Source organism: Cherax quadricarinatus, chromosome 83 (assembly GCF_038502225.1).
Source record: "Cherax quadricarinatus isolate ZL_2023a chromosome 83, ASM3850222v1, whole genome shotgun sequence".
Classification (NCBI taxonomy): domain Eukaryota; kingdom Metazoa; phylum Arthropoda; class Malacostraca; order Decapoda; family Parastacidae; genus Cherax; species Cherax quadricarinatus.
Genome location: NC_091374.1, coordinates 1,228,757 through 1,254,730, shown reverse-complemented (window position 1 = coordinate 1,254,730; position 25,974 = coordinate 1,228,757). Strand labels below are relative to the sequence as shown.

Sequence of the window (25,974 nt, the reverse complement as noted above, 5' to 3'; positions counted from 1 at the left end):
TTGCAGCGAGGAGAAGGCTGGAGGCAGTGGAGATGTCGTGTCTGAGGGCAATGTGTGGTGTGAATATAATGCAGAGAATTCGTAGTTTGGAAGTTAGGAGGAGGTGCGGGATTACCAAAACTGTTGTCCAGAGGGCTGAGGAAGGGTTGTTGAGGTGGTTCGGACATGTAGAGAGAATGGAGCGAAACAGAATGACTTCAAGAGTGTATCAGTCTGTAGTGGAAGGAAGGCGGGGTAGGGGTCGGCCTAGGAAGGGTTGGAGGGAGGGGGTAAAGGAGGTTTTGTGTGCGAGGGGCTTGGACTTCCAGCAGGCATGCGTGAGCGTGTTTGATAGGAGTGAATGGAGACAAATGGTTTTTAATACTTGACGTGCTGTTGGAGTGTGAGCAAAGTAACATTTATGAAGGGATTCAGGGAAACCGGCAGGCCGGACTTGAGTCCTGGAGATGGGAAGTACAGTGCCTGCACTCTGAAGGAGGGGTGTTAATGTTGCAGTTTAAAAACTGTAGTTTAAAGCACCCTTCTGGCAAGACAGTGATGGAGTGAATGATGGTGAAAGTTTTTCTTTTTCGGGCCACCCTGCCTTGGTGGGAATCGGCCAGTGTGATAATAAAAAAAAAAATAATATATATATATATATATATATATGTATATATATATATATATATATATATATATATATATATATATATATATATATATATATATATATATATATATATATATATATATATATATATATATAAAACTTGTTAATGCAGAGCATTTCGGGCAAATTAGGTCAATTTTGACCCAGGATGCGACCCACATCAGTCCACTATTTATTTATTTATTTATTTATTTATTTATTTATTTATTTATTTATTTATTTTATGTCTTTGCAAACAGTACAGGTACCTATTTTTGGGTTATCCTAGGTAATTTACACTATGTATAATAACTGTACTTATGTATACCTGTACCTAAATGATAAACAACTGGTGTTTAGCCACATAATAAGCATTCAAAGATCACAAGTAATGAGAAATAGGTAAACCAAAGTTCAGATAACATATAATAATGTCAGTAATGTCATAGCATTGTCTGACCTTTTTGGGTTTATCCTAGGTGATTATATGTATGTTACTATATATAATAATTGTACTTATGCGTAAGTAAGTTTATTCAGGTATACACAAATAGTTACATAGATTTTCATACATAGCAGCATATGTGTAGAGAACCTAAGATAACCCAAAAAAGTCTAACAGTGACTTATTTCCATTTGGGTCCTTTTATTTCCATTGGGGTCCTTTTATTTCCATTGGGGTCATTTTATTTCCATTGGGGTCTTTTTATTTCCATTGGGGTCCTTTTATTTCCATTGGGGTCCTTTTATTTCCATTTGGGTCCTTTTATTTCCATTGGGGTCCTTTTATTTCCATTGGGGTCCCTTTATTTCCATTGGGGTTCTTTTATTTCCATTGGGGTTTACCTGGAGAGAGTTTCGGGGATCAACGCCCCCGCGGCCCGGTCTGTGACCAGGCCTCCTGGTGGACCAGAGCCTGATCAACCAGGCTGTTGCTGCTGGCTGCACGCAAACCAACGTACGAGCCACAGCCCGGCTGATCAGGAACTGACTTTAGGTGCTTGTCCAGTGCCAGCTTGAAGACTGCCAGGGGTACGATACGATAGGACTCACAGGTAAGGACCCACGAGGGGCGAGGGGCAAGTGGGGACAGTGCGAAGAATAGACGGTGAGAGGAATGTCTTGAGTTGAAGAGAGAAGAGTCAGGACTAGACTCAACTGCTAAGCCTGGATAAACAATAACGAAGACGACATAAAAGACAACAGGGACTCTGCGGGTGCTGACTGCAACTGACTGGAAGCACTTCAACATGCAATGACTGGATATGGTTCAGGGACACGTTGTTGCAAAGGCGACGCAAAACGCACATCGCAAGCACTTCAGCCCTAAAAACGCACAAAGACACAGCTATACAGCAATGGCACTTTTAAGTTATTTGAATTTTTAAGCAAAAGTCAGATAATTTATGTGTATTGTGGTGGAGGTGCCGGATCATTCAATGATTGAAAAAGATTTACATCATTGTGAGGACGTCTGAGATGTCAGGGGTCTGTTGGTAATCCCCCTTATATATGCTGGGAGGCAGTTGAACAGTCTCGGGCCCCTGACACTTATTGTATGGTCTCTTAACGTGCTAGTGACACCCCTGCTTTTCATTGGGGGGATGTTGCATCGTCTGCCAAGTCTTTTGCTTTCATAGTGAGTGATTTTCGTGTGCAAGTTCGGTACTAGTCCCTCTAGTCCTTTTATTTCCGTTGGGGTTCTTTTATTTTCATTGGGGTCCTTTTATTTCCATTGGGGTCCTTTTATTTCCATTGGGTCCTTTTATTTCCATTGGGGTCCTTTTATTTCCATTGGGGTCCTTTTATTTCCACTGGGGTCCTTTTATTTCCATTGGGGTCCTTTTATTTCCATTGGAGTCCTTTTATTTCCATTGGGGTCCCTTTATTTCCGTTTGGGTCCTTTTATTTCCATTGGAGTCCTTTTATTTCCATTGGAGTCCTTTTATTTCCATTGGGGTCCCTTTATTTCCGTTTGGGTCCTTTTATTTCCATTGGAGTCCTTTTATTTCCATTGGGGTCTTTTTATTTCCATTGGGGTCCTTTTATTTCCATTTGGGTCCTTTTATTTCCATTGGGGTCCTTTTATTTCCATTGGGCTCGTTTTATTTCCATTAGGGTCCTTTTATTTCCATTTTGGGTCCTTTTATTTCCATTGGGGTCCTTTTATTTCCATTGGGGTCCTTTTATTTCCACTGGAGTGCCTAAATAAACTTACTGCCAGAAATGCCAAGGCAGGCTAATAGCCTTTTTTGTAATTAACATTTTACAACATATAAACCACAAGGAAATAAACATTTTTATTTGATATATTCCAGAACATAATAAAGTAGGTATTGATAATTAATAATAATAATAATAATGCAGTAGGTAGTAGTGCAGTAAGCGACCTGACACACCAACACACACCAGTCATGTCACATCAAACTGGCATAACAGGTATTTAAGTCTTAATTGGCTGTTTATATAACTTTATCTCTTGTTATTGATGTTATGGGAGTTTTATAAGGTGTTATATGTGTGTTTTGTGTTATTAATTGTTGGGAGGGGAGAGGAGGTAGGGATAATTGACGTGATTATAGGGAGGGCGTTACCTCCTGCTGCTGTTATCAGTAAGTTTATTATGTGTTTTGTGGCCCTTGTGGGTGGTGCCTTGGTGCCTCTGAGGGGCTTTTGATCCTAGGAACTGGATTTATCTTCCTCTTCCCTGAATCTAACCCGAATACCTGCCATTCCCCAGGTGGTATATGACCCCTACTTGTTTACCGCTTCCCCCCCTCTGGTTAGAATAAATAAAATATGTATTCCATAACATCTTATAAAGATCTAAAATGAAACATATAAGGAAACACCTTAATATTATATATTTTTTATATTACTTTAATATTGTAGTTTAGCAAACTTAAGGTTGTAATGTAACTTTCTCTGACCTCTTCCTTGGTAGTCTGTTACACTACTTCTCCCCTTAAGGAAGCTTCCTTGATGCTGGTGAGGGGCTCTTGATCTAGGGAATTGGATCTGTTCTCTGGTTCCCTGAATACCTTCCACATCTCCCCCAGGTGCTGTATAATCCTGCAGGTTTAGTGCTTCCCCCTTGATTATAATAATAATGTTACACTACTTCGGTTAATCGAGTTATTATTGCTTATTATTACATCTATGGGGGTCATACACTGCCTCGGGATATGGAAGGCATTTAGGCTTGATTCATTTAATTGAAATGTTGGTCCAATTCCTTAAATCAAGAGCCCCTTATCAATATCAAGGAATCTTCTTTGATGAGTATTATCTAGGTTAAATCTAATTTACGGCATGAAACCATTGTAAAGGTTTAAAGTTATATATGAGGTCTACATAAACAATTGTTAATTTTCTTATTTATGCTCTGCCTTTAGAGTTCCATTATATTACTGATGTTTTAAAGCCAAAATTTCCAAAAAAATTTATGTTTCGGAGGGGAAGAGGCTTATTTAGACCTCTCCAAAGGGGGACCTTTAAATGGTTGCCTGAATTTTTTTTTTTTTCCTTTTCTTCCTCCAACTTTTCGATTTTGTTTCACTCATAACTTAAGACCGCCTCGTCCAGTCGCCTTCAAATTTTCAACACTTGTGTACAGATACAAGGACCAAATTCTTGGAATAATTGGTATGTTCACATGCCCCATGACCAAAATGTTGAACCCATTCCCAGTCTCCAGGAATGTCTCGGGTAACTTCCAAAATCATCAATAGCAGAGCTACAGGTGTTTAGAAAAAGAGCAGAAACTGATAGAGTGAAATTCAAATATGTAGGTATAGTTTTTACCATATAAAATAGAATGAAGTTTTTATTCCTGTTAAATCACACTAAGTAATATTCAGTTTACTTCTGAATGGCTGATGCATCTTAGGGCCAAGATAGTACCTATTAAGTTTAGTTTGCATGCAGGCAGATTTGTTGATGTAGTAAAATAGTAAAAAACTTAGAATTATTGGAATCTGTATCATAACTGGAGAGAAACTCATCTGATTGGCTTCAAATTTTCACCCCTTTGGTGTAGTTTCATGAACATAAGATTCACCCATTCTCCATCCTCCCTAGACACAACATTGGGTTTTACCACAGAGAGGTCCCTTATAACTGATTGAGGTAGCACAATTTGATTAGAATACTAATCATATTTATATCTCAAAATTATTAGGCCTCAGCTCCAGCTTGTGTTTAATGCACCTTAAGTTTGAAAAATTTTGTTTGGACTGGTTCCTACTTGGGAAATTCCTCTCCACAGTGCAGAGTTGTGGAAAAATTTGAAATCAGGCTGGATCCTGCATGGAAAATACCCCTCTGTGCTGTAGGCATCTCCTGGGTGATGCTTGAAGGTAGTGTTAGGTAGTGATAGATTGTTAGGTGGTGATAATGCTGGTAGGTGATCATTAGTGGAGAGGCTGGTAAGTCGTCGAGGGGGTAGCAGCTTCAGTATGAAATATTACTAATGTAAGTGATGGTGAAAGATGATGTTAGGTGGGGATAATGCTGGTAGGCAGTAATGAGGGATCAGGTTGGTAAGTTGTGGAGATGGTAGCAAATACGATATGAAATATTACTGGCCGTAAGTGGTGGTGGAGCGTGGTGATTGATGGGGTTAGGTGGTTATAATGCTGATAGGTGATGTTATGTTAACAAGCAACCACATGTACAGTATGGCTGTCTTGGAGGTACTGTGTACCTAACCCTATTTTTTGCATATATCATATATATTACATAGTGTGATTTCATATAAAGTGTCAATTTCAGGAACACAGCTACTACATTATGTGAGGTCATACTGTATATGGAGTTAAGCTGATTTTACTGTGTGCAGTTTTCAGTTAGATAAGACAAATGTAATGTAACCAAAATTAATCATTTATAACACCCTAGTACGAATGCAAAAAAAAAAATATGTTCAGTTAACGGTATCAAAAATAACTAAAAAATAAAAAAAAATGAAAATCTTATAAAACATACATAGAAGTTAAATAGATTGCTTTACAGTTTTCTTGATTATACGTAGTTTATACATTCAGAATAAAGGCATTTATTATTCAAAGTATTTTGGGCAAACTAATTCAGAATCATGCAAAGTATGTACTTAATTCTAGTCCTAGCATGTAAATTTAGGCATTGTGTGACAGTTGAGCAGTAGTATTTTCTTCCAGTCATAAAGTAGTTGGGATAAAAATGTTAGGTGGTAAGAGTAGGCCGGCTATTGAAAAGCAATTTATATTGTGTATGAAGGGACAAGTTACCATTGACGTATTGGACAATTACAGATACATAATTTACTTAAAATTTATATCAATGGTAGAATTATAGCAATAAATATTAATTAGAATTTTACTCTCTGTAAATTTGTTACTACATATCTCATATTTCCAATGTTAATGTCTAGGCTATGGTAATTGTTTTAAGTATTGTAATTAACAAAGTCTGCAGTTAACTTTTTTTTTTTATTAAAATTTCACTCTTACTTTCAGCAAATGAAGATTTATTGAATTTCTTCAGTACCTGTCGTAATGGAAGTGTCAGGGTCTTCAGAATTACTATTGAAAATGGTATTGGTAACTATTACATTCAGTAATTTACTTTGTCATATGCATAACTAAGGAAAGAACTGTATAATAAATTCTGTAGCTAAATTGGTAGCATTTAGCTTGCTGCAGCTTTATTAAGCTAACAAAATGCTATATGCTAAAAAATTTTAATATACAAGAATTCAGTATTAAATTGGCACCCCATGTCTTTATATTAAAGCAGTAGTAATTATAACAAAGCAGTACAGAATAATAGTAAATAATACAAAATAACATGGAGTATAATGGAAATTGCATTTTGTACAAAAATCAATTTTAAATGTGGTTGTATCGACAGAGGCTCTTCAACTTGGTGAATGGCATTCAGCGCAGGGTTCATGGGAAGATGATTATGACAGCTTGGTATTACCACTGCTTGTAGAGAAGCAACCATGCTACCTTCTTTACAGGTTAGATAACATATTATTTATTACATTCTGTTTTACTAAATATTGTATGTTAGTTCACTGGCACATAATGATGTAAATTTTCCTAATACTATTAATTTGTTCAGCATATTAAATTTTTCAGTGTTTTAGTCAGTACAACATTCTTGAAGAATTTTTGTTTAGACATGAAATGCACATAATTAGTTAAGGTGTATACAGTCATTTAACATAGTAAACTTTAGGGGTAAGGGTCTCCTCTAGCTCAATGGAATTCCTTGAACATTGGATGCAGAGGCATTATCCCAACAGGTGTGGGTGTAAAGACACAGTGTGAGCTTTGATTGGGGCTGTGTTTTGTTCAGGAATGAGCTACTGTATATTAAGTCATGAAATAATTAAGCTCAGGCCTGAATGGAAGGTACGGCCAATGAAAGCTTCTGCATATTGTCTTCATACCCATACAGGGTGAAGCCTGGTCTTGGGCCAGGGGGCATGTAGAAACACTAGAAATCAGTTTTGGTAAACTGTTATTTGCAAATTTTATACAACTCTAAACTGAAATTTTGCATTATTGTTGTCTGGCTGCATAAGTACTGAGTAGAACAGGTGGGAAAAATTTAGCTTCCAGAAAGACACAGAAATAGTAAATATTTACAATGGATGAAGAGAATTGGTGGAATATTCAAGTGACTGAGATACTGTAAGGATGATCTGGGAAAGAATGATAATCTGATAACTGTAAGATGAATTATGTAGGTGTGAACTTCATCAAGTAGCAATTAATGAAGATAGGTACTACTACAAGGCCACCCTGCCTCAGTGGGAAATGGCCAATATGCTAAGACAGCCTCTCCTCACTTAGCGATGTACTCGTTTACCGACGAATCTGACTTACGACGGGCTTGCTGACCAGTATGCATACCTAAATAATGTATATTAGAGCTGATTTCTTCTATTCTGTGTATTACAATATGCAGTACACTACTGTATAAGCATTTAAAAATATACCAAAGATGTTATAAATGGTGCAAAGGTGACATTACAACAGTATCAAAGATGGTTGACTCAAACCCACTACTATTATAGTATGCTCCTCACTTAGTGACGAATTCGTTTACCAACGTGGTCTCAGGAATGGAACTCTGTTAAGTGAGGAGAGGCTGTAATAAAAAAACTGCTTCTCCAGTCTGAAAGACATGAACTTTTTCATACAATGTACAGGGTCCTTTACTGCATCCCTTTAATAGCAAAAAATAAGAAATCTGTCTAATGTTTGTAGATTAGACAGTGAAGCACATGGAGGGTATGAATGGGTATTGATCAGCTGGTCTCCTGATGACTCTCCAATACGTGAGAAGATGCTGTATGCTTCTACAAAGGCCACACTCAGAAAGGAGTTTGGAGCAACTCAAATAAGGGACGAAATATTTGGCACTATGCATGTAAGTATAGTCTTTGGTTTTGTAACATTTATGTTGTTTCATCCTTTACATATCATTATTGTAGAGGGTTCTCTCTCTCTCTCTGAATAAGTTATGTCATGTCCCATTTCAGTTCCATATGTGGAGAAGAATCCTTCCTCTATAAGCCAAGCATTATCTTAAGAGGCAACTAAAATGCTGAGAGCAAAGGGCTAGTAACACCTTCTCCTATATAAATCACTAAATGTAAAAAGAAAAAAAACTTTTGTGCAAAATTGGCCCAGTTACCAAATTCTGATCACTTTATTGGGTAGTTGAATTAGCTGATTGGGTGATTTCTTGTGCTCATTCAATAAAATGGAAGACATTCTAGTGAAATAGCTAAGAATTTGGTCGACTGGAATGTAATTGGCCGCCTAAAATAGGACTCAAAAGTAGGCAGAATTGCTGATACGTAAATATTGCTGACACAGCAAAATTCACGAAAGTGTAATTTCGTCAATTTTTCATCAAATTTCATACTTTTTGTTTTAGTACCCTCAGAAAAAGATTCTCTACCATTTCATAAGAAAAATCTCTTTTTTTTTTTTTTTTTTTTTAAATTCTTGGACAGTCTGGACAGTTTCAGATTGGGGGTCTAGACAGTGCAAGGGTTAGAAGGAAGGAGTCTTCTCCACTTCGCCATATATATGATAGACTATTTACTGTTATTATTCACCTTGTACAGGAAGATGTGAGTTTAGATGGGCTGCGCCGTCATCGAAAATCAGCATCTGCTCCGGTACCACTCACTCCAAGGGTATGTTTGCATAGTCTAAAAATATTTCTAGTTTTGGAAAAATATCCTGCTCAAAACTTTCATTCTGCTACTGAAATTATTTTCTAGGTTACCATTGATTTTGTTTATTTTTTCTTTTATAAAGCTTATGATCATATTATCACTCTCGAATTTAAAATTTAGTATTTCTTCTTCATTATTGTTATACAACTTTATTTCTTTTCTGCAGTATGCAAAATGTAGTTTACATGTAATAAAATATTAAGCACAAAAGAAAGCCACAAGCATGCAGTGCATTTATGGCTTGGTGTGTGAGCACTTGTGAATTTCTTGAAAGAACTGGTGCTCAAAAATAACAAAATCCCAGATTATTATTATTTTTTCATTGTTCCTAGATTATTTTCCTCAGTTTATATTTTAAATTTAGCAGTTAATCTGATTAAATATTTAGAGACATTCAGCAATTAAAATCTTTCTGTTAAAGTAACAAATAACAGCCTTTTACCACTTCCCAGCCTTAGTATTAAATAAGTTGTGTACGAATGGTATATAATACTGACAAGATGAGAGTAAGACACATGTGCAACATGTTGCACATGTGTCTTACTCTCATTAAATAAGTTGTATAGCTAAATCTTTCTACTTTGATATGATGCACTGTGTGGAAGAATTTTAAATATAATGGCATATAACCAAGCCACTTATCCATGAAAACATGTACTATAATCTAGTGTACGTATACTTTTGTAATATAATTATTCTATACATGCTTAAAGAAAGTTATTGATTGTACTCTAAGATCTAAACTTGTATATTCATCAGTACATAGAAGTATGGAGGAAATTAAATGTATTCATATATTTGGGAGAATTCATAGCTTGGATATTAGAAGGTTTGGGGTTACTAAAAGTATTAACCAGAGGGATGAGGAGGGGTTGTAGAGGTGATTTAGATATTTAGAGAGGATGGATCAAAATAGGATGACTTGGAGGGTGTATAAATCTGTAGTAAAAGGAAGGCAGGACAGGTGTCATCCTAGTAAAAGTTAGAGGGAGGGGGTAAAGGAGGTTTTGTGTGCAAGGGGCTTAGACATCCAAGTGTTTGTGAGCATGTTACATAAAAGTGAGTGGAGGCAAGTGGTTTTTGGGACTCGATGAGCTGTTGGAGTGTGTGCAAGGTAACATTTTTTGGAGGGGTTCAGGGGAAACCAGTTAGCCATACTTAAGTCCTAGAGGTGGGAAGTACACTGCCTGCACTCTGAAAAAGAGGTGGGAATATTTGCAGCTTAGAAGGGCATCTGAATTGTAGTATCATCATGCCTCTGACAAGACAGTGATGGAGTGAATGATAGTGAAAGTGTTTCTTTTTTGGGTCACCCTACCTCATTTGGAGAAGGCCATTTTGTAATAAGGAAAAAATCCACTAATCCTTATAGGAAAAAAAAAAAACAGTAAAATGGTGGGGTACCTTTTTTTATTATTTTACCCTAGCGACCATTTTCCACCAAAGTAAGGCATGCCAAAGAAACTCTTCTACCAAAATGGTACCAGTAATGTAGAATTTGGTTTCACACACGAATTTTTGGAAGCAAGTTCATAAATAATTCCCTGTAATTGACTGTCATCAGTCAGTGGTCAGGTTAAACTGAAGTTATAAATCGTAGTGTTCTCTTACTACAGAGTGAGGAGGAAAACGGAAAAGAAGATCTGTTCGGCTCATCTAATTCGTATACTCTGTAATTCTTGGCGAAAAGTTCAGAAGCAGCTTCCAAGGTTGAAATGAGTTAGATATGTGTGTATCCCATTGTTTACCCTTTTTTTAAGAAAACCTGCTGAATACCATTTACTCGTCCATTGTTACGGTAACAAACATACGAGCCCTCATTTTTACTTTCCGTATTAGAACTTATGTTATTGATATATAAATGTACTATACTAAAAGTGGTAATACCAGAAGTTTTGTGTCATAATTGGCAGTTCTCTTATTTAATTATTTTTTGGATTTTTCCTTGAACACACTGTAATACACATTGCTTGTCATGTTCCTAAAAATGTGCCTTTATAGGAAATAATTAAGATACTGTGCTATACCTTCTGTTTTAGGCAGAATTAAAATACTCTATTTTCATTCTAAAATTTTATGTAGAGTAGATGGATTAAATAAACCTACAAAGTAAGTTTATGGGTGTATTTTATTTTAAAAGTTTTAGAACAACTGTAGTAATGTCTTTCTTTTCTTTTTAACTCGTTTGAAAGATAACCAACAAAAACTAATTTTAAACTTGACATTATTCATGTTGAATCTTTTGTTAATTATTACATCAAGAAGATGAATAGTTTATTTTATTCTTTTGTTTTTATATTGCTGTATAATATGTGTTTGCTTAGAGAAACTGCTTTCTAGCAACAGTGAGAAGTAATCTGGCTGCTAATTTTTGTTTCATTATTATCTAAGCCCTTATTAAATGTAGTGCTAATTAAATGAACTTTATATTCATTTTCTGCCTCTATAATACCTCTATGTTCCTCTCATACCAGTACAATATAACAAGCAATTCCAGAGATAAACTTCACATTTTTATACATCTTCGAAGGTTAATCCTGCAGTTGGTTACAATGAGTTCACGAAAAATTATTTTGTAAACAAATGAAAAATATGGATGCTTCATACAAAGCATTACTTAGTAAAATACAGTGGACCCCCGCTTAACGATCACCTCCCAATGCGACCAATTATGTAAGTGTATTTATGTAAGTGCGTTTGTACGTGTATGTTTGGGGGTCTGAAATGGACTAATCTACTTCACAATATTCCTTATGGGAACAAATTCGGTCAGTACTGGCACCTGAACATACTTCTGGAATGAAAAAATATCATTAACCGGGGGTCCACTGTAGACTTCTTTATATCATGCTGAAAATTTTTAAGCGAATATAGACTTATTTTTTCATTCATTATAAAGAAGGAAAGAATGTACATTTAGAACTCGCAACCTCTAGCATTTTATTATAACATTGACTATCTCATTATAGGAAGAGGAGATTCAGGAAATTAAAAAACAAGAAGTTGGAGTTGACATTGGAGTAGACACCAAGCACCAGACTATGGCTGGCATTACGTTCCCCATCGCACCTGATGCTCTTGATGCAGTCACAGAATTTACTACAGGCAATCTCCAATATGTACAACTCAAAATTGGTAAAATAGGGATTTTTTTGGTATTTTTTTTTAGAAAGTTGTATAACAATGGAATTGTGTATATTTGATCATTATAATCTGCTTTTCCTCCAAATAATTTTATGCTCTGTATATAATTTATTTGATTTTGTTATAATATTATTATTTTTTATTTCATGTTAGAATATTAAAAAAAAAAATTTATTTGATATTAGATTAAAATTTTTTTATTTCATATGAGAATATTAAAAATTTTGATAATCTTATCTTTTGGACAGATACATCAGCAGAAGAAATTCATTTATCAGGTACAGCAAAATCTTTGCTTGTAACTGATCTACCAAGTCATGTACCTGATTCTGCAGCTCGTTACCACTTATACCGTTATGATCATAACTACGAAGGGGACTTCTTCCATAGTGTGTGTAAGTGGTGGTGACTTTTTACAAATTTATGGATACAATCCTTCATTATAAGGAAGCTTATCTTGCACATCTCTTGAAATTGGAATGTTATGGTAAAATTCAAATTTTTACTCGCTTATTCTCTCCAACTATTGATGCTAGTGAGTTGCTCTTGATCCAAGGAATTTGAATGGCCTTTGGATTAAGCCTGATTTCCTATCATTCTCCAAGCACTGTATGACCCTTATGGGTTTATTGGTTCCCTATGGATATAATGATAATGAATAACAATAAAAGGCACAATACCGTGACTGGAACGATACACAAATAACCCGCACATAAAAGAGAGAAGCTTACGACGACGTTTTGGTCCGACTTGGACCATTTACAAAGTCAGTTAAATTTCTTAAAATGTAAACTATATAGTAGTTGTCCATGACAAAGATGTACAATATATCACTTATGCACTTACAAAATATAAAAAAAAAAAAACTAGTGGTGAGTTATATAGATTGTAGTAAATTTTATTTTGAATTCATTTATCTCGGTTGATATTTCCCAGCAAAATTGGAACTGAAAATGGAACTTTGAAAGTGGCATAAAAATTTCTAAACTTTTTAGACATTAAATAAGACTACTGTACTTATTTCTGCTTCCCTTTCATAGTCTTAAGACATCATTTAATTCCTCTAGCCTTATGACATGACCCACCCCAGGGTCAAAACTCTAATGAAACTAAAAATTTAGGTAATTCTCATGATTGGTTTAATCTACACTAAAATATGAAAACTTTCTTTTGAATGCAGTATTTGTTTAAGGTATTGAGGCATTTTGAATGATATTACATAAAATTTTTAATTTCAACTGTAAAATGATTTGGCATTTTCACTTCTAAGTACACTTCATAAAAACAGAATTTTAAATTGACAATAAATATATGTTGGAATATATGATATTGGCAGTTTGGAGGGATATGTTGTGTATCTTTATATGTGTATGCTTCTAGACTGTTGTATTCTGAGCACCTCTGCAAAAACAGTGATAATGTGCGAGTGTGGTGAAAGTGTTGAATGATGATGAAAGTATTTTCTTTTTGGGGATTTTCTTTCTTTTTTGGGTCACCCTGCCTCGGTGGGAGACGGCCGACTTGTTGAAAAAAAAAAAAATATATATATATATATATATTTAAAATACAAACTTGCTTTTAATACTGATATGTTTGTTTTTCAGTATTTATATATTCCATGCCTGGTTATGCTTGTCCAATTAAGGAAAGAATGCTGTATTCCAGCAGTAAAAACCCCATTACAGATCTTTTAGAAAATGGCTTCAATTTGGCTATTACAAAAAAGGTGAGGAACTTATTAATAATCAAAGTTTTTTTAAATTTAGATTGCAGGTATAAAATATTTTTTTATTACAATAAGCCCCAATTTAACAAATTTCAGATTTAACGGATAAAATGTACAGCCAGACAACACTCAGAAGCAATGGACAAAGTTGTTGTTCATTATTTTTATGGACAGTTTCAGAATTATCTATTATTGTTGTAGTCTGCTTGATGAATTTAATTTCAGATTTAACAGACATAGTCTGTCATATCCAAAAATTGTCCATTAGTGTTAGAATCATAGAAAAATATTCTCATAATTTGAATTTAATGGACAATTAGCATCAGTGAACACTTCCTTTCCCTATTAATCCATAAAATCATTGGTTTGCTGTATCATTTGTAATAATAATAATAATAATACAATATTTGCATTTGTGGTGAGAGGAAAGTGTTAAGAGAAAGCACAGTTGCTGGAATAAAGATTTTCCATTAGATCAAAAAAATATACAGTATGGATTAGGAAAGATTGTGAAAAACAATCCAATTTAAGGTTATGCAGTCACTATATCCCCTTCTCTTGTATTTTGAATTAATACCCTTTCGATATACTTTTTCCATATCTAATTGTTTAATAAATTCTCGTATTTTTTTTTGTGTGTGTGTGTGTGTTTGTTTGTTTGTTGGAGATACCTACTGAGTTTTTACAAAGAATATTGTATATATTACACATCTCATTAAAATTATATTTCCTCAGCTTGAAATTGGTGAAGGCTCAGAGCTAACGGAGGAATACTTGCTTGATGAAATTCACCCAAAACGAAACCTTCACCGTCCTAAATTTGCGAAGCCTAAAGGTCCAGCAAATAGAGGTGCCAAGAGATTGACTAGAGCACCAAAAGATGCTCCAGGAAATGGTGAATTATAAAGGCATGAGCAAGTAAATAATTAAATCTTGAGCACTTGTAAGTTTTTATGTTGATAAACAATGAGACTTTGGACCTCATTATGCCTTAACTTGTCTTTTTCTTCTTTTTAAATAATGATGTATGCCATCCATATAGTTGAATAACTAAGAATTTCTATCAAAATTTGACTAGTATTTGTTAAAAATATGGATATATAATTGTTTATTTTTCCCAGGATATAATTTTTGGTAAAAATCTTAAACATGTGTAAGAGTTTGTTTATTACAAATATTGTATTGTGGTTTATTTTTCAGTAAAGTAATTATCATTTCAACGCTAACAGAATTTTGTACTTTTTCATGGTTGTATGTACCTTAAGCATGCTAATAAATATGCTTTAATACACACACACATTAGATATTTAAAAATTATAGTATTAAAGTCAGTTAAGAAAATTCTTGTGAACTTTGCAATAATTTTATTAATACAGGTAATCCTTACTTAACATGATGTATACCATAAAACTTGCTTTATAAAAACCATCGTATTAGTACTGGAATGTTTTTTTATAGCCTGGTTCTTGATTATAGTATTTGCAGTCCTTATCACTTAGTACTCTTCAAACTTATTTGGCTGTGTTCAAAAATAATACATAACTTTGAAACAAGACAAAACAACTTGGGACAGGCTGTTACTACAATTGTTATATATCAGAATCATTCATATTAAACACAAAAGGGCCATACAGTTATATATCAGAAATAAGATTGTATAGTGAATATGAACTCTAATGTTTCAGTCGTCTTGTATCAAAAGGTCATACAGTACTTCGGGCATTGTTAAGAGAAGATTTCCTGTATTGTTACTATTTGATTTTTGAAGTTATTTTCATGGACGAGTGATAATTTGATTATTAAAACATGACACATTCTGTAGAAGTAATGTGTTCCATTGATATTAGTTTTGTGGCTCATGCATAAAAATTAAGGTCATTGTCTTCTAATGATAATAATGACATTAAACACTAAAACCAAGAGGGTATTGTCTTCTAAACATTACATTTTGGTATTTCTTTTGTAAATTTGATTAAATGCCCTGTGATGTTTAGTTACTGTTGAATCTGCCTTTTCTGCATTTTCATTACTTCCAAGGTTTATCAAGATTTTTTCCCTGCTTGTATAAAATTAAAAAAAATTCATGTAATCCAGGTTTTTTTTTTTTTATAGAGTACTGTATATACAGTATTTATATTTCATATTAGCATGATTTGTTACAAAAATCAGGATTCTGCTTAAATAAGTATATAGTTTACAGAATTTATCCTAGTGTGTACAGTGTTCTTTTAAAGTACTTCAGGGTTAAAATTATTATTATTGTATTCATGTGGGTAGTGTGCTGATAGGCAAAACTTACTCTAGACTTCATGCAGCCCTTATTCTGTCCAAGCTAGATATGGGGACCAAATGAATTCCTTGACCTCTCCAGCTGTTCTTTAAGAAGCTGTGCTGATCATCATCAGAAATTGAGTTTATGCCTAGTGGTCTTTCAAGCTTTCCCAGTCAAGAGCTTGTATACAGAAGCAGGCACTCCTTCTTTACAAGAATGATGCAGTGTTCATTGCCTGTTTTGTTAGCTTTCATGACAGTCTTAATCATCAGAATAATAGATAGCAAGATAAATTAATTTAGTCCTCTCCCCAATTTGTTTTGGCCCTTAAGTCTCCAGGTTCAAAATAGACAATCTCTTAATTTGCACCCCCTTCCCCCATTCTTTACATTCACCACATGTTGTACTCTTCCTTCACACCTCATTGTCTCTAACTTTTGAAATACATCACAAGGTGTCCAAGAACATTCCTCTCCACAACCCACATGCTTCAGGGCAGTGAACTCAGATTTAGTCATGCAGTTCGTGAACTAACTTCTTCCCACAGGGGAGTTCTTTTTTCAAACTACTGTATTTTCTAATACAGGTGTCCCTCGCTTTGGCGCATACAGCAAAATCACATATAGCAAACCCATTATAACGTGTAAAAGATAGGGTTTCATTCAGAGACTAATTTCCACATATTTTATTTTTTGTTTTTTTACCAAATACATTCATATTTTCTGAATGTTCATTTCTTACATGTATAAAAAAGCTAGATATTTTTGGTAAAGACTGGTCAAGAACTGTAGATTTATTATATATGTTGTCATTACATGAATGGTTGGCAAGCAGAGGTGGGGGGAATGGCAGGTGATTGGTTAGGGATGGTAGTATGTTGGAAGCCAGTGAACTGTGGAAGGAGGCCCCAGCACTCATGGTTTCCCTGCCTCTCTTATTATTTATGTTTTGTTCGTTTAGGAGGGGGAGAACAAGATTTGTTTATACCTTTGATGAGTTTAAGAGTTTTTCTGTTCCTGGAGCCCAGCCTTGGGCCACTTGTCCTGGACACATTTAATGAGTGAGGTGCAGGACATCACACACACACAAGCCATCACAATCACCACAACCTTGAAATCTTCATTTGCTCATTTGATTTAGGAACATAAAAAACCTGTTTTCTTTCTGAACCTATTTAAATAAACTTTCTTATAAAAGTCAAGTTTAGAGTGACATTTAATGATATTGATAAAATCACAGCAATTGCATGAGAGTGAATTATTGTATATGTAGCAAATTCCTGGTAGAAACAGTTGTTGCATATAAGTGAAATTGCATATAGTAGATCTGTATAAAGTGAGGAAACCAGTTCTTTAACCATAAAACCACTGGCAACAACTTTGGTCTGAGTTAGAAGAAAAAATTGAAGCCTACCTGACATGTATGGTTAACTATACACGCACTGTCACAGAGACACAGTACCTGTGTGAGGACTGCCAGGTTGCACATCCTTAATTAGTCCCGCCTTTAACCCACTCTGATGGAAACTAGCCTAATGTATCAACTCTAAAAAAAATTGAGTCTGTTTTCCCCCTTACCTGGATCTCACCTAATTACCTCCCATTCCTCAGGTACAACATGACCCTTATAGGTTTATCACTTTCCTCTAAATATAAATAATTTCAATTTTGTACCCACACTAATCTCTACTATTGCACACCCATACTAGCAGTGCTGTATGAACTCTGGAAGTTCAGTGCATATGTTTGAATATAATAATAATAATAATAATAATAATATATAATATATTTGCAAAATTGTCTATTTTGTTGCTTTATTCTAGAATAGATTCAAAATCATAAAAAATGCATAGTAAAAGGAGACCCTTATTTATAAAATATTTCATGTGCATGAGGCTTTCTCAAGGCATTTAATTAATCCTCATGTAGATGAAATGTCAGACTTATTAATAATGATATTATTTTACGCCTCCTCACCCGTTTGTTGGCTATGCTATACTTCAACTGCAGTAGTTTCAAAATCATACATTCACTGGAATTGATATGAAGACTTTACAAGTTCTTGTATAGATCATTATTTTTGCTAGTTATCTTACTGGGTCTGGAGTGAGCTATTGTTTTTGTTTGAAAGATGGATAACATCAAGTGTATTACTGACACTGTTAATCTTTATCTTACAAATAGACCAATGTCTATGACATATCATTTGTTATTGCATATGCATTTTTTTGTCTTTGTATGCATTTTTGCTCATTGATCTATTAAATGAGTATGCAGATAAGGGAATGTTTTAATTGCAATAAGGTTGTGTTACGAAGAGGTTGTATGTGCGAGGTCTTTGTTATTATTTTTACAGTGGTTTACATATATGTTAAGCATCTGCACGCTTTGATAACGTTAAAACCCGAGCAAAGGGTCAGTATCAGTCGTATTACAAGGATAAATTGGTAGCTGTCATTTGTATTCTACCTTTTCATCATTTTGACAAAATTGTCAAGCCCAAAAAAAAAAAAATAGATATAGACAAAGAATTTATTTATAACTTGTGAAAGCTGTGAATGTTTCATTTGCAAAATGTAAAGGTTCCATGATTTATTTTTCAGGTTATATAATGCATAATGCAATGATAATACTGTGTATACAAATTTGCTTTAATAAGGGGGAAGTGCTAAACAAATAGGGTTCGTATAGCACCTGGAGAATGCAAGGCATTGAAGATCTATCCAACGAAGGGAAGAATAAGCCCAGTTTATTAGATCAAGAGCCTCTGGAGGAGAAATGCAGTGGCAATAACTTGCATGAGCATGTTAGACAGAACTGAATGTAGATGTGGTTCATATGATTTGATGTGTTGTGTGTGAACAAGATAACATTTATGAAGGGATTCAGGAACACTGGTTAGTCAGACTTAGTCCCCTGGAGGAAGTACAGTGGTCCCCTGGTATACGATATTAATCCATTCCTGAGAGCTCATCGTATGCCAAAATTATCGAAAGGCGAATTAATTTTCCCCATAAGAAATAATGGAAATCAAATTAATCCCTGCAAGACACCCAAAAGTATGAAAAAAAAATTTTTACCACATGAAATATTAAGTTTAATGCGCACAAACTGAAGAAGCCATGCACAGTTTATAGTACTCTACTAACAATAGAATACATGACACTTACCCTTTGAGGGTTTCGGACGTACTACTAGTACATCTTACGACCCAGGGTTTTTGACGTACTAGTATGCCTAAATTCTAGTGCCCTCAAATCTAGTGAGAGAAAGCTGGTAGGCATACATATGTAAAAATTGTTCTATGTGGTCAGTGTGTGCAGTATAAAAAAAATCCTGCAGCACACAGTGCATAATGAGAAAAAAAACTTTGACCGTGTTTTTGGATTAAAACAGCGACTTTGCACTTTATTTTCGTATGGTATTTATTGTTGTATTCTAGTTTTCCTGGTCTCATATTACAGACATATTACAGAAATTGAGATGATTTTGACTGGTTTTACAATGAAAAGTACAGTACCTTGAAATTGAACTCAAAGTAGCAGAAATGTTTGATTTTTACCAAAGTTCAAAAGTAAACAAATCATGCCAAGCGTCCAATACACATCAACTGGTGAGTCTAATATTCTTTCACAAGTGCGCTGATATTATTTATACCATTTCTACACTAATGCAGTAGTCTGCATAACAGTAAATCTTATTTTTTTTGTAAGAATAAAAATTCAAAGTGGAAAGCCAAGGAAATATAAGAGGGGCCTGGGGATGTGACTAACGAACAGAGAACTTACTAGTTATTTTAGTGCCAGGAATGACTTTCTTGTTTATTCTGGACCCTATTCGAAAATTGGCATCTTTTGAAATTTGTGTGAAATTGGCAAAATTGCTAAATTCTGACCACTTTATTGGATAGTTGAAATCAGTAAATGGGTGGTTTCTTGTACTCTTTCTATAGAAAAGATTGAGTTTTAGCGAAATAGTTATGATTTTTGTCGACTAGTACACTGGAATTGGCTGAAAATAGGGCTCAAAGTGGGCAAAATCGCCGATGCGTAAACATCGTCGAGACCACTAACTTCATGAGAGCATAATTCCGTAAGTTTTCCATCAAATTTCATACTTTTGGTGTCATTATGATTGGGAAAAGATTCTCTATCTTTTCATTAAAAATAATTTTTTTTTTTTTTAAATTTGGCCGACCCTGAGAACAAGTCTCTGAGAGGACCTGTCGACTCCCAAAGGGTTAATGAACATCTGGTGATGATTGATGGGATGGGAGGAGGGGAGAGTGTCGAACTTATTGTTTAGAAGGGGAATCCCCTTCCATTAGGGCTTGAGGTAGCAAGTCCTTTTCTGGGGTTACTTCCCTTCTTTTAATGCCACTAGGACCAGCTTGAGAGTCACTGGACTTCTGTCGCACAACATATCTGTCCATAGAGGCCTGTACCTCTCGTTCCTTTACGACTTTTCTAAAGTGGTTCACATCACTGTCATTGTAATAGTCACCAGCACGGCTTGCAATAGCTGTGTGAGTGTGATTGTCATCCATAAAGGTTTTCACCTTTGTCCACATTGTACACATTTCTTTAATCTGTGAAGTAGGCAACTTCCTCAATTTCTCTATCCCCTCCTCCGAAGCAGTTTCCTCAGGTCTGGCCTCTTGCTGTTGAAGATGATCTAGCAGCTCATCAGTGGTTAGTTCGTCATTGTCCTCCTCCTCCTCCAACTCTTCCACATCCTCCCCACTAACCTCCAACCCCAAGGACTTCCCCAATGCTACAATGGTTTCCTCAACTGGCATACGATTCCCAGGGTTAGCCTCAAACCCTTCAAAATCCCTTTTGTCTACACATTCTGGCCACAGTTTCTTACAAGCAGAGTTCAAGGTCCTCTTAGTCACTCCCTCCCAAGCCTTACGTATAAGGTTTACACAATTGAGGATATTAAAGTGATCTCTCCAAAACTCTTTTAGAGTCAATCGAGTGTCTGTGGTCACTTCAAAGCACTTTTGAAACATAGCTTTTGTGTACAGTTTCTTGAAGTTGGAAATGACATGCTGGTCCATGGGCTGCAGAAGAGGAGTGGTATTAGGAGGCAAAAACTTGACCTTAATGAAGCTCATGTCCCCAGAAAGTCGCTCTGCCAAGTCTGTAGGATGACCAGGGGCATTGTCTAATACCAGGAGGCACTTAAGGTCTATTTCTTTTCAATTAGGTAATTTTTCACATTGGGGGCAAATGCATGGTGTAACCAGTCATAGAAAAAGTCCCTAGTGACCCATGCCTTATTGTTTGCCCTCCACAGCTCACACAAATTAGCCTTGAGGACATTCTTTTGCCTGAACGCTCTGGGAGTTTCTGAGTGATACACCAATAAAGGCTTCACTTTGCAATCACCACTAGCATTGGCACACATCAGAAGAGTAAACCTGTCTTTCATAGGCTTATGTCCTGGGAGTGCCTTTTCCTCCTGAGTAATGTAGGTCCTGCTTGGCAATTTCTTCCAAAACAGGCCTGTTTCGTCACAATTAAACACTTGTTCAGGTTTCAGTTCTTCACTGTCTATGTAATCCTTGAATTCCTTCACATATTTTTCAGCTGCTTTTTGGTCCGAACTGGCAGCCTCACCATGCCTAATCACACTATGTACGCCACTACGATTCTTAAATCTTTCAAACCAACCTTTGCTGGCCTTAAATTCACTCACATCACCACTAGTTGCAGGCATTTTTTCAATTAAATCCTCATGCAACTTCCTAGCCTTTTCACAAATGATCGCTTGAGAGATGCTATTTTCTATCTGTTTTTCATTTATCCACACCAATAACAGTCTCTCAACATCTTCTAACACTTGCAGTCTCTGTTTCGAAAACAAAGTTGCACCTTTTGCAACAACAGCTTCCTTGATTGCCATTTTCCTGGCCACTATAGTAGCGATGGTTGATGGGGGTTTTGTATACAACCTGGCCAGCTCCGACACACGCACTCCACTTTCGTACTTTGCAATTATCTCTCTCTTCATTTCAATAGTCATTAGCACCCTTTTTCTCGAAGGGTTGACACTAGAAGCTTTCTTGGGGCCCATGGTGACTTATTTTTCAGAAACAAGCACCAAAAACACTGATAATATGGAATGTACCGAATGTATGCTTAGATGCGAGCACACTGGCTGGCTTGTAAACACTGGCACGCACGGGTCAGTTCAAGCCACACGTGGACACGTCTCGGACGAATCGCGTGTGGCGGGTTTTTTAACGAGTGGCAAGGCAAAATTTTTGTGTTAACATGTATCGAATACCGGATTTATCGGATACCGATCCCATCGAATACCGGGGGTCCACTGTACAGTACAATGCCTGTATTCCAAAGGAGGGTTAGAGGAGTGTTACGGTTTGGAGGATCGTTTGAATTGTGATGTTTGCGCAGTTCATGCAAATCAGATACTGAATGATTGATGGTGAATGAATTAACTTTATTTTGGTCACCCTACCTTGGTGGGACATGGCTAATGAGGTAAAAATATTTAATGTGCGTACTGTATAGGTGCATATATTTTTTATCTTGATAGTCTTCTCTTATCAAGGCAGGATGCTCAAAAAAATAAACACATTCAGCATCATTCATTCAATTACTGTCTTGCTAAAAGTGCGCTGACATCACAGTCATTTTCCTGGCGCCAACGTCAGTATTCCCACCCCTCCTTCAGTGTGTGCAGGCACTGAATCATGATGTCAGCACACTTCTGGCAAGACATTGATTTAACAGATGATGAAAAATGCTCTCTCTTCTTTAGGTCACCCTGCTTTGGCAGGAGTGAGCCATCAAATTAATTAAAAATATGCACACATGCATGTGTACACAGTTTTCACAACTTGTGAAAATTAGCTACCAACACCGAAAAGATAACCTGTATCACAATGTTATGTTACCTTACCTCTAGCTGGAGTGAACAGGGTACACATTAACTAATCACCATGAACAGGTAAGACTTGATCTTGACTGTTCTAACCATGAAGAGGTGTGACTTGGCCTCCATTGTTCTAACTACCACCAGCAACTTGACTGGTAAGTGTTTTGTAGAGATGACCTTAGATATAGACACTGTTAAAATTAAATCATCCTTCAGACAAAATAAAGTTTAGAACTGACAAAATAAGGTTTGATTCTACAGTACACCTCTTCATATAATTATCAGATTCAAAAACTAGTTTGCAAATGTCAAAATTTATATTGTATTTTACATGTATAGAAATTTTACATTAAAAATATAGATGCTAAAACTCACTCAGAGTACTGTACTATATTAGGTTTTATACGCATCTGTAGTAATTGCAAGAGCAGAGTAGTCGTCATGCACCACTGCCATGCTGATCCAGTACTGAGTGCAGTTTTTTGCCTCTGTACTAGTCACACATCTGTTGTAACTTGCATTTACAACTGCCAGCGATATTTAATTGTAAGATTACTACAGGAATACACAATTGTGTAGCATATTAGTCTTTTTCACTGAGGAAAAGTTATTTTAAGTTTATATGAAAGAACTAGTTAGGAAGATATCTTTGATACAGGTATGGAAGAGCTTTGTCGTAAGCGAAGTCCTGTTAAACCTATTGATCATTTTATAAACTTGCAAAGAATGAATTTCAATTCTAGTTTTATTTGTTTCCTTAATGTTAAATGCAATGGATCATCTCCCTCTGCATTGTAAATTCAATGAACTAAATATTTGAATTTCAATGGAATTTAAAAAACTTGATGGCAGTTTCTTATGGAAGTGCTGTATGACCCATTTGGGTCGTACGGAAATGTTAACTGTGTCTGGGATGACTCCTACCCATCCATATCTGCCCTAGATTTATGCATCATTCTGTCCCTTTCCAAACCACCTCAACAACCACCCTCTTCTTCCCCCTCCCAACTGTATACTCTCGGTAACTCCACACAGTCTCATGATTTCTACCCTCTGAAATCCCTGCATAATGTTTGCACCTCACACTACTCTCAAATAATGACATCCCCACTACCTCTTCTTCGCATCCACATAAGTGTTGGTACCAGTATACTCTGATATTTTTTTTTCCTTTGACCTTGATAGATCAACTTGCTTTCCACAGATGCTTTGAGACACTATGAAACTTTTTCCCATTATGTCTATGGTTTACCTCAAATTTCATAGACCCATCTACCAACATGTCCACTACCAAAAATCTAAATACTGTACATCCACTTTCTCCATACTCCCTCCAATATGATATCCAACTTCCAATGCATGGACTTTGTTACTTTCATTACCTTACTCTTTTCTGTGTTTACTATTACTGTAATACCCTCCTCTCACACACCCTTCCAAATTCATTTACCTCTTACTCTTGCTGTAGTTACCAATAATCCTTTAAAAATTAGCACATATAAAAGCTTTGGAAACAGCATAAAGAGAGCTTTAATAGCTCAAGAGAAATTACCCAAAGGGTGCCACCTCCCTCAAATTAAAATTTACAAATGCTGTATGTTAGTAAACAGAATTAAAGTGATATGCTACTCAACAGTGAAAAAAGAAAAAACTACCTTTCCCTGAAGGGCACTGCACCCAAATTAACATTTTGGAATGGTAAAAACCTGCTATTAGGTATAGGAAAGGTGACAGTTTGGTTGCACTGGCTTTATCGGGATTTCCAGCAAACGTGCGTGAGCATGTTAGGAGTGAATGAGACGAGTGGTTTTTGGTACCTGACGAGCTGTTGGAGTGTGAGCAGGGTAGTATTTTGTGAAGGGATTCAGGGAAATGTGTACTCACCTATTTGTGGTTGCAGGGGTCGAGTCATAGCTCCTGGCCCTGCCTCTTCACTGATTGCTACTAGGTCCTCTCTCTCCCTGCTCCATGAACTTTATCAAACCTCGTCTTAAAACTATGTATGGTTCCCGCCTCCACTACATCACTTTCTAGGCTATTCCACTGCCTGACAACTCTATGAATGAAGAAATACTTCCTAACATCCCTTTGACTCGTCTGAGTCTTCATCTTCCAATTGGGACCCCTTGTTTCTGTCTCCCATCTCTGGAACATCCTGTCTTTGTCCACCTTGTCTATTCTGCACAGTATTTTACATATCATTATCATGTCTCCCCTGACCCTCCTGTCCTCCAGTGAAAAAAGGTGGAGGAGGAGGGGCCGCCTTGCAGTGGTGATCCAGCCGTCCATCTACCGGTGTGTGTATACATATACGTATACACAATTTTTTTTTTTAACACGTTGGACGTTTCCCAACAAGGCAGGGTGACCCTAAAAAAAAGAATATATATCCATTACTATAGGCGAGGAGAACTGGTATTTTTGTAAGTTAGCTAAAGCTTTAAATAGTCTTAATACCTCATTTAAACCAAAGGGCCATATAACCCAAATACAATTAGTGCACAAGATGAATATTCATGACACCTGGTGATTCTGCTGGACAAAGTCATTATAGTATATAAAATTATTAATATGACAGGGATATCCCCAAGGCAGATGCACCCACCAGTAGGATTAATGCTTTCACTGTCTTGTGTAAATCTAAGTAAACGAGGACAGTGGTGCTTAGATCTAAGTCTTTATTATAGTTCCCTCAACTGTGATGTGAACAGTAATATTTGGCATCAATATGATCTTTCTTAATTATATTTTATTAGCTGAGAAATATGGTAAAACTTAAATTCTTTGTGATGATAAATTCAAAATGAAAGGCAAGTGTTACATTATTAAGATTATAAGAGTGAAATAACCAGGAATTTGGTTGATCTGAGCAATGGAAATGGCCAAAAAACAGGCCTGAAAATGGGTAAAATTACTGATATGTAAACTGCACCAAAAGTGCCAACTTTGTGCCTCCATAATTCTGTAGGTCTTCCATCAATTTCACATTTTTGGTGTTATTACCATCAGAAAAAATTCTCTACAATTTTAGAACATAATTTTAAAAAATCACAATAA

General features: G+C 35.8%; 1 protein-coding gene across 1 annotated transcript; it reads left to right on the top strand.

The window, feature by feature from the left end:
• The first annotated feature begins 2,926 nt into the window (after positions 1–2,926).
• twf (twinfilin actin binding protein) lies at positions 2,927–23,654 on the top strand. The gene is made up of 9 exons (XM_053796275.2): positions 2,927–3,067; positions 6,124–6,201; positions 6,518–6,629; positions 7,888–8,050; positions 8,757–8,828; positions 11,840–12,005; positions 12,263–12,409; positions 13,619–13,740; positions 14,476–23,654. Exons 1-9 carry the CDS (start codon positions 3,043–3,045, stop codon positions 14,644–14,646), a joined length of 1,056 nt encoding a protein of 351 aa, XP_053652250.1. The 5' UTR covers positions 2,927–3,042; the 3' UTR covers positions 14,647–23,654.
• The last annotated feature ends 2,320 nt before the right edge of the window (positions 23,655–25,974 follow it).

What these genes read in the sequence shown, in the direction of transcription:
- twf (XM_053796275.2), top strand. Translation starts at nt 3,043, where the DNA reads ATGTCACATCAAACTGGCATAACAG. An exon ending in CAGAATTACTATTGAAAATG is followed by an intron (nt 6,202 to 6,517) that starts GTATTGGTAACT and finishes TTGTATCGACAG; the next exon opens with AGGCTCTTCAACTTGGTGAA. An exon ending in CGGTACCACTCACTCCAAGG is followed by an intron (nt 8,829 to 11,839) that starts GTATGTTTGCAT and finishes ATCTCATTATAG; the next exon opens with GAAGAGGAGATTCAGGAAAT.